The sequence below is a fragment of the Gnatocerus cornutus genome, chromosome 2 (genome assembly GCF_029298725.1).
Source record: "Gnatocerus cornutus isolate USDA-ARS CGAHR chromosome 2, icGnaCorn1.1, whole genome shotgun sequence".
Classification (NCBI taxonomy): Eukaryota; Metazoa; Arthropoda; class Insecta; order Coleoptera; family Tenebrionidae; genus Gnatocerus; species Gnatocerus cornutus.
In genome coordinates this window covers 11,722,669-11,731,838 of record NC_142234.1, presented here as the reverse complement: position 1 = coordinate 11,731,838, position 9,170 = coordinate 11,722,669, and the positions used below count along the sequence as shown (strand labels likewise).

General features: G+C 32.1%; 2 protein-coding genes across 3 annotated transcripts; both read right to left on the bottom strand.

Moving 5' to 3' along the window:
- Nucleotides 1-92: 92 nt before the first annotated feature.
- LOC148179046 (solute carrier family 66 member 3) lies at nt 93-2,509 on the bottom strand. 2 transcript variants are annotated; one of them, XM_088029758.1, is made up of 5 exons: nt 2,429-2,509; nt 2,199-2,372; nt 1,927-2,149; nt 1,754-1,874; nt 93-1,597 (listed from the first exon to the last, which is right to left on the bottom strand). In XM_088029758.1, the coding sequence occupies exons 2-5, from the start codon at nt 2,363-2,365 to the stop codon at nt 1,470-1,472; spliced, it is 639 nt and encodes a 212-aa protein (XP_087885884.1). In that variant the 5' UTR covers nt 2,366-2,372; nt 2,429-2,509; the 3' UTR covers nt 93-1,469. The 2 variants fall into 2 exon arrangements, with proteins under 2 accessions (XP_087885884.1, XP_087885883.1); XM_088029757.1 differs by having other exon boundaries at nt 2,199-2,496.
- Nucleotides 2,510-2,774: 265 nt separating this feature from the next.
- On the bottom strand, nt 2,775-8,958 carry LOC148179045 (uncharacterized). The gene is made up of 8 exons (XM_088029411.1): nt 8,553-8,958; nt 8,216-8,503; nt 5,776-5,936; nt 5,336-5,720; nt 5,169-5,286; nt 4,221-5,117; nt 3,292-4,163; nt 2,775-3,245 (listed from the first exon to the last, which is right to left on the bottom strand). Exons 1-8 carry the CDS (start codon nt 8,697-8,699, stop codon nt 3,075-3,077), a joined length of 3,039 nt encoding a protein of 1,012 aa, XP_087885537.1. The 5' UTR covers nt 8,700-8,958; the 3' UTR covers nt 2,775-3,074.
- Between the last annotated feature and the right edge of the window lie 212 nt (nt 8,959-9,170).

The window sequence follows — 9,170 nt, the reverse complement described above, 5'->3', positions numbered from 1 at the left end:
ACGTTTTTCGCATTGTTTTTCGTGGAACTTTTAAGGCTTTTGAAATAAGGACTAAATTTTAGCTCTTCGAATATTTATTCAACAACACTCCAACAATACAAAAATATATTAACAAAAGTAAAGTCTTTTTAACGTTAAATATGTCTTTTCTGTATTAAACTTATAACAATAAAAATTAGGAAAACGGTTTGTTTTGAATGCACAAATAATTATATTTACTAATTTTATTTTATTGTTGCTAGATAACTTTTTTGAGCTGCATGTGGTTTTTGTGGCCTATGGTTGCGGCTTGCTTTCAAAAAAATAAAAATATATAAAACTGTTACACTGTAAAAACAGTTTTGGCGACCATCAGAAGAAAGCAATTTCACTTTTCAGTTGCATTCATAGCTCATTAATGCCAATTAAACTTAATTGAAATTACTAGTTTGTACAATCCACCTAAATATAATACATATTTATCAAAATACGAATATCGTCGGCTTAATGTGTTCATTTTATAAAAAGGATAACAAAAATTAAAATCGTGGGAATTCCTTTACATACAGCTTGTGCGTTTTGAGATAGCGAGAGATGGCGCAGCCGAATAATGACGAATTGTGCTTTGGTCAAATAAAGATTTGTCGATCTCCGTTAAAAAAAAATCAAAATAAACTTAGCAGCTTTACACGTTAAGCCGACGATATGTATACTCACGATTATGAAATGAAATAAAATTTTATAAGAAAATTCTTTGTTGCAATTTGTTTTTATAATAAAATAAGACTATTAATGTGTGAAACTGCAATCATACAACCATTGTTGGAAATAATATACGGAATATAATATAATAATGTTTAAATTAATACAGGTATATTTGTTAAACCTATTTTTGGAAGTAATACAGTTTATTAACTTATTTGATCAGAAAATTTAAATTTTATGCAGAATTTAACAGTTTTTTTTGCAATATTATAACACAAATAAAAATACCATCTGTGAAGGCTCGAACATTTTATGAGTAGTTAAACACAGTAGGTAGTATCTATACAAATGCTATTAAATAATAATATCACATTAAAAAACAGAAAGTATACTTTCAAATGACTTATCTTATCTTGTTTAATTTCGTTTGATTTACAGCCTATTTTAGTATAGACTCGTTTCATTTACCCAAAATTATAATAAACCAAACTGGTATTGACAAAACCGAAGTAAACGAAATATATTTTGGGTTGCATTTAAATAAGATTCATCCCCTATCGTAAATAATCTTGTAAAGAGAAAATACATATCTACAATAAACAAAATAATAATATAAAGACTAGGGTACTATATACAAGCATATAAATCGTCTAGACCCACATACAATCCGACATAATAAATCCTAGAACAAAATCTAAAACAAGTAGTAATTGCTTAAACAACCCATAAAATTTGTACCTGCGTTAAAATTGTAATTTCTATTTGTAACAATAGGCAATAACTTCTTAGTCTTTTTTAGGATGCTTGTATACGTAAGCTGCAATCATTACCGAAGAACTTAAAACTACATTGACGGTAAAATTTAAAAGGAGTGTTTTATCTGCTGATTCCACAGTAATGGTGAAAATACGTGCTGAAACAATATTATTTCATTTAAAATTTTGTTTGATAAATGCAATAAATTATGTCTTTGTATATGCAACCAATTATTCACATCAAAAATTTAAAATGAAACAAATTTTTATAAATATAATTCTATACTTAGCATATAGTTTAGTATAGCACTTACTGAAATTTGTGAACGCTGAGATGAACCATGTCAAAACACTCACTGATTCAGAATTTTTTGATTTTAAGATTTCTACCAGTTGGACAACTTTGGAAGACGCGCCTATTGGTGTGCAAAGTGGCTAAAATACTTAAAAATTAAACCAAAAACAACTGTTAATAATTTGCACTTACCACAAGGTAAGCAATTAGTCCTAATGGTACAGCTCCTAATAGAAGACTACAAGCTATTAATGTGTAGATAACAGCTCCAACTAAACTGCTTACATTTAGGCAATTTTTGTAATAGATAACAATATAAATCAAAATTATTTCTTGAATTAATATAATTGGATATTCCATGTATGATAGAAGGGCATATCCATTTCGAAAATTGTAGGAAAACATGATAGTGTAGCTACAAATAAAATAATTTATTAATTTTGAAACGGAAAATTGAAGTTTACCTTGAAAGTTCCATTAATAAACCCACAAGGTTGATACCATTGGCATTTTTAACTTTCAGGATATTTAAAATTTGAGGAATTTTTAAAATGAAACATGTAGAAATTGTAATTATACTTAAAACATTGGAAATTAGTTGCAATACTGAAAGTTCATTGGTAGTGGCCATTATTAAGCTAAAACACGAAAACGTAACACTAATATTTGGTGATATTGTTATAAAACTACAGACAGCAATATTTATCAGTGTCAGAAAATTCTAACCCAAGTTTTTTGAAAGTCAATTACCAAAATTTAGGCAACCCATTATACAATACAACTCAAATGTCACCTTTAGATAATCCATAAAAAAGAAAACGTATGTCGTAGAGCAGTAAACAAATTTGTAGTAAATTGAACCAAGAAAAATTAAGAGTTTTAAGAAATGGGTGTTGTCTGCACTGTTAATCTTTATCCATTCTGTTATATTCGTTTTGAATTGTCTAAAATTCCTTTCATAAATATAGTACTGATAAAATCGGAAGATTAATAATAATTCATCCATTACAAGCAAATAAAGGAAACTTTTAATGATAAAATAAGTTGAAATAAACTTTATTAAACACTTAGACAAATCCAACAAAATACCATACTAGATGAACTACCCACCTACAAATCTTATTAAAGTATACTAATATTACCTCAAACTTAGGTTAACCTACACAGCTACAGTCTCACTACAATCCATCTAATAACACCTGTGTGTACGAAATATTTCTTAAAATAGTTATGATTAATGAAGTCTAATGTCTAACCACTAAATGTAAATTTTTAATGATACCATAATTTGAAAATTACCAGATGGTCGTGATTGATAGATGCTCACATCAAACATTATTTTATTGAATAAGTTCATTTATAACTCTATTAATGTCATCATTGTAACGTGCCAGAAGTGTAGCATTAAGGTCTGTGTCCCAGAATCCCATTTCAGCCAAAACACATAGATTTTTTGCTCTAAGAGATTCGGGATTTTCAGTTACCCAATGTCCGCCGACCCATTTCCCCGGCTAAAGAAAAAAAAGTTATTAATAAAAAACAATCTCAACGACTTACCTCTGTTCTTGGTGGTACAATCATATTGATCACAGAACGAGCTGTATTAATCGCAGACGATGCCACATTTACAGCTCCACTCACCAAATTCTCTGGTAAGATATGAACAGGAACGTTATGATCTCCATTGTTCGGTTGTTGTGGGGCACTCGCTGCCTCAGCCATTTGTGGATAAATCAATGGATTTGCTCCAGCTTGTTGATAATTAGGAACGTGTGAATATTGGGTGTATTGACCAGTAGGCTGGCAAGTTGCAAAAGGACAAGTCGGTGCAATTGGAGGCGAAGTGGGACCTTGCTTTTCTGAAGTGGGAGTGGAATGACGAGATTGATCCAATGGCCCATATGGGTTACTTCTCAGATACATCGGGTTTGTTCTTTTGATGTTATGTACATCGGAAAGAGTATACTGTGTCGGAGATTTTGCCCAAGTGTAAGTCTGTGTATGTTCATTCGGATCGTCTTTACCGACATTAACACAGGGAGAGTGGTTGCTGCAAAAAACTTCGTAGCCAGGATTGTTTTGTGGAAAGATGAACAATCGGTTTGAAGCAGCGGACTCGGAAATCGTGCTCTCAGGAACAGGAGCTTCAGTCACTTGACATGTATCTTGTGGCTGGGCCACTGGACAGCAGTCAAGAACATTTGCATCTTCATTTTGCTGTTGGGGCTCCACTGTTTGCATATCTAACTTTTCGAAAGAGCTTCCTTGTCCACTAGAGGAGCCCATAGAACATTTTTTTCTCTCAAGCGATTTCTCATCGTCGGAGAATATTGGACCTGGGGCTTTTTCAGCGGTTTGGAGAAAATCAGGGCGTAAAATATGACGTGGAACGGACAATTTATTGCCGTCGATCGTTATGTACACATAGCCTAAAACAGAAAGGGGTGTATTAAGAAACAATAAAACCATAAATAAACCGTAAATACCTGAAATGTCGTCATCTTCTTTGTCATCGCACACGATATCCTGTATTTCTTCTTCATATGTGTATCCCACGTCTGAAAATTCGGAACAGGAACCAGCACAGGAATTATCGATATAAACACCATTGTTGTTATTATCTTCATTTTTACTAATGTTTTTGTCTTCTTCACTCTTGACATGCTCCACGACGCTTTCATTTTCTTTAGAGTTCACCGATAAATCAACAATTAGATCATTTTCAGTAATTCCGTATTTATTAGTGGGCTGATTTTGAAGACCGTTTGCCAGGTTTTCTTCGGCAAGTTTTTGTTTCTCAAAAGAGCACATACTTTCCCAATCAGAATCGGAATCGACGTTAGGATGACCTACTATCTTTATATCTTTCATTTTTCTGCTCAAATCCATAACATCGTTCGCTTGATATCTGTATGGGTGGAACATTGTGTTAGAAATATAACTAGCAAGTTTGTCAGGTTCGAGAAAATCGTCCTTCATTTCTGAATCCTTTTCCTTATTTTCATTGATTTCTTTATCCGTTTGTTCCGGAGCAAATTTAAAAAGTTGAGCCATTACAGGAACACTGGAATCAGCAGTCCTTTCTGTGAATTTACTGTTGCCAACTACTATTACTTTTCCTGCACTTGTACTGGCAACCTCTGAAAAGGTAGCTTCTTCAATATTTGATGTGCCTTTATCCTCTCTGGTGTTTGAAATAGATTCAGTAACGTCTTTATCTTTTTCTTCAGTTTTCAATGTAGAGGTTGACTGATTGAAAAGCAGCTGCGGTTGATTGATAATTTTTAGCGATTCCTCAACAATAAAACAACAGATTAGAGCCTGACCAAAGCGCACATTTGCATCATAAAAATTCCAGTAGCTCTCATATGTACCGGCCAACACTGAAATAATTAATTACGTCAAATAAATTGATAAAACATGTAAAATCGTACCTGGAATCTCAAAACGAACCGACACAGTAACTTTTTTCCCAGGCTTCAGCGGTGGGCACTGAAGACTTTTAACAGACGGCACCAACTTTGAAGATCCCCAAGTTAGTCTCAATTCAGTCTAGAATTTGCAAACTAATGAATCGTAAACAAAAATGACAATATCTTACATTTCGTGACCAAGCCAGTTTTCCATTGTTAATAAGCTCCCAAGTTTGAAGATAAACTTCGCCACCCACCATGCGTTGGTAAGTTGTCGCATTGACAGCGGTCCCGTTCAGAAGTTTCACATCTTCAACTTTAACTGGTACTGGGGCGCTTTCAGCATCAGGATTAGTCTTGGTTTTTACACATTCCGGATTTTCTTCTGTTATATCATTAGTTGGTTCGTAAAACGGTGCAAATGAAACGTTTTTAAAGAAGCGAGTTTCTTCACTTTCAATTTTGTTCATCAGAGCTTGTTTTTTCTCTTTGATTTTCTTAGTTTTTGCGTCTAGTTTATCCAGTTTGTTTTCTAACTTGCGGTCATATTTCAACGTCTTTAGAAGATCTTTGCTAAAATTTTAATTATGGTACCTCGTAGTATTAAATAATTAATTATTAAATTTACTCAATCGGGGTTTCTCCAAGCCCCAGGTGCTTTCTGGACCTCTTGGAAACATCAGGTTTCGTTCTTTTTGTGATAATTATTGGGATCCCTTCTTTTTCTTTAGGTGTTGATACATTGGAAGAAACTGCGAAAGTTACTTCTTCTACGATGTCCCGTTTAAACTAAAAGATATTCAGGTTGATATAATGAAAATAATAATAAAATATGTATTTTCGTTTTTGATTTGGTATTTTGCAGCGTAATGATAAAATTTTGATAAACAAATCTTGTTGTTATTTTTAGTCGATTGTGATTCATTAGGTACGCAATGATACAAAATTGTGGACAGTAGATTAAACATTTCTATGTTCTCAAGTTCTGTCAATCAAATTTGATCATTAAACACGTCCTACTCATTGTTTGGAGATTTTTCATCAGTTTATCATTTACCAGTGTTGTGAGTTATGACCCAACACAAAATGACTCACAATTCGCATACCAATATGAATAAGTAATGGTCCTTTTTTACTTGATTGCAATGACAGGACAAGTTGTAGTAAGCTACGACATTAATTTTATTTTCATAGCTAAAAGTTTAGATCGCTCGAAACATAAAAAGATAGCCTTGAGAATGAGTGGTAACTTCTTTTCATTGTTGGAAGATCAAAGTCCACAGTTCCTTATGGAAGTTTGATTATTTTGTATCGTGATTTAATTTAATTTCAATAATTCGGACAATTAAACATAAAATGATCAAACCTCCGTTAAATTGAATAGAGAGCATACCGCTATGCAACTGTCTCATATCTAAAGTTACACAACAAAAAGTCTTCGAACTTGAAAAAAGCGTTCATTACGTGAAGGTAAATTCATTAATTTCATTCTTTACTTGCGTAACAAAGCCAGTTTTGGTAGAAAGTGGCACATACTTGCATCAAATTAAACTTTGATTTAATACAAAATTCAATCAGTTACACATTTAGTTATTAAACCTTTTTTTAGTATTTTTTATGAAATTTTATAGGTACTAAAGTATTCAGTCAAGAGTGTAGAGATGAGACTTTTAATTAGAACATACTTGACACATTTTGCTGCTTGAAGAGTTCTTCTATGCTCTTATTAGTAAAAGTGGTTGTAGGTGTACTTTCTTACTGTTGATAGCGGGTGTTAGATTTTTATGAAAGGAATAGTAAAAGGGAGGGAGAGGGGAAACATCAAATTTATCGGCAGGATTTTACGTTGATAAATGTGAAAAACAATTAAAGTCGCTCAGACCTACGGTGGAATGGATCATTAAAATATGTGATGTTAATTTAACACCAATTTTATATATAACATAGCAAATACATGAATGTATTTCCTCGAGAAAATGAGACTGGTAGAATAAAAACGTAACCCACAATACATTTTCAAAGTTTACATGGATATAAAAAGCATTTTTATTAAATATTGAATCATTCGAAAATAATCAAAATCACAAACATTTACTTTTTGCATTTTTAAGCTATTTTAGTAAAAAATTTATTAATAAATAAAACGTTGTAAGGTACATGTTTAAAAAGTCTTTCCATGGCATTCGTGGCTTTTAAACCAGCCAATCAAGCAATAAAGATAATAATAAGCAATAAAGACTTTTCAAGCTTGCATCATAAAAAACTAATGCCAATCAATACATTGGGCATAGTTTTGCAGAAAACATTCAACCCACATTGTCATAGTTTTGAAATAATCGACCTTAAAGATTTAAATAGTATATTTTATTATACCTGTATCATAATCCTAAAAGTAATGAACAACTGAAGTTTACTGTAATTTTTTCTCTGCCTTTGAGACACTCTTCTAAACAAATCTTTACGTTATTTCCGAGGTTATTTTCAACACTATTTGTTCATTTTTGGCAATTTTGTGGGTTGGATGGTTTCTGCATAACTACGCCCAATTGTTAATGAGGTTATTGTGTGAATTAATGACCAAATAAAGCTAAGACATGACATATTAAATCAAAAATGTGTTTTAGACATTGCGTAAAAAAACGTGGTACAAAAAAATCGAAAGAATCTTGTAAAAAGTTCATGAAGTGTCAAAATTTTCGAATTAACAATGTCGATCAGTGTGGCCATCATTCGCATAAAACCAAAAGCATTTCAGTTTTGAAATAGGACTGAAATACAGTTCTAATTCAATAAATAGGGACTGATTTTTAAATTCATCGAACAAAATCCAATAAGAATGCTGCAAATTTCCATGAGATTGTTTTCATATGATTTATATAGATTTAAATCCAGAATATTAATTAAATATTAAAGCATAATGTGAGTCATTATTAAAGCTATGATTGATCTTAAAGATTTGACGTCAATATTATGTTTCATTACAATTAAAAAAGTAACGCATGATTCATCCCAAAAGCGCATGAGATTAAAAGATAAGTTTTTAATTTAATGGTACAATAGATAATTACCTGTTTCATATATGTAATAAACCAATCAGGTGGTGTAACCTCGTTGTTGCTTATTGAATCAACATCAAATTGTGTTTCCACATCATTTGAATGTTTTCTTGTTATTTGATGTCTTCCATTGGAAATCTTATCAAGCTTTAAAAAAATAACTTCCCCCAAACGCGCTTTTAAGCGAAAAGCGCTTAAAGCGATCTCAAACCATTCTTGAGAATCAATAACCCACTCTTGTCCACAGTCAGTAATGTAAGTAACTTTCACATCATTCCCAGCAACACCGGAATTTTTCAGCTAAAATCGCCATTTTATCAACTAAACAAACATGAATTTCCAAACTTACCAAATAGGATTTAAACATCTCAAAGTTGGAAGTTGTTGTTGGAGTGTCATACATTCCTATTACGTTAGATTTGTCGCCTCCATTATCCGGTTTATTTTTCCATTGCAAATTAAAAACAAGTTCGGCACCCTTCTTTCTGGTCCCCATTTTTAATGGATGAGGTGGATCAGAAAATCCGCTCGTACAATGAAAATGGGAATTGTTTCTGACTTCACTCCGTACACAATACACTAGCACAGTTGTCTACTTTTATTTTTAAAACACCGGAGAGCTTTCTGTGTTAAATAACAGCCAAATTACGATGATTGTTAAATAAAAACAATGACTTGTCGCTGTCATAACATTACCACACGATAATCAACCAGATCGTGAAGGACCTTGCCCAATCCTCCAATAGGAAAGAGAAGTGGGGGCATGCGCATTAAGAAACTACGCATTAAATTTGTAGCTCGCGGGAAATTTAAATTTAGAGCACGACAGTGTGCGATGTTTTTTTTACTTAAATAAATTTAATTTTGCTTAAAATAATGTTTTTTTCTTTAAAATTAAAAACAAAATTAGCTACTGTTATACTTCTTCTGTCCAAGATACCAATAAATATTACATTCATACAAACTT

What these genes read in the sequence shown, in the direction of transcription:
- LOC148179045 (XM_088029411.1), bottom strand. Translation starts at nt 8,699, where the DNA reads ATGGGGACCAGAAAGAAGGGTGCCGAACTTGTTTTTAATTTGCAATGG. An exon ending in CTTGGAGAAACCCCGATTGA is followed by an intron (nt 5,721 to 5,775) that starts GTAAATTTAATA and finishes TTAAAATTTTAG; the next exon opens with CAAAGATCTTCTAAAGACGT. An exon ending in TTGTACCACCAAGAACAGAG is followed by an intron (nt 3,246 to 3,291) that starts GTAAGTCGTTGA and finishes TTTTTTCTTTAG; the next exon opens with CCGGGGAAATGGGTCGGCGG.
- LOC148179046 (XM_088029758.1), bottom strand. Translation starts at nt 2,365, where the DNA reads ATGGCCACTACCAATGAACTTTCAGTATTGCAACTAATTTCCAATGTT. An exon ending in GACTAATTGCTTACCTTGTG is followed by an intron (nt 1,875 to 1,926) that starts GTAAGTGCAAAT and finishes TAAGTATTTTAG; the next exon opens with CCACTTTGCACACCAATAGG. An exon ending in CTCAGCGTTCACAAATTTCA is followed by an intron (nt 1,598 to 1,753) that starts GTAAGTGCTATA and finishes ATATTGTTTCAG; the next exon opens with CACGTATTTTCACCATTACT.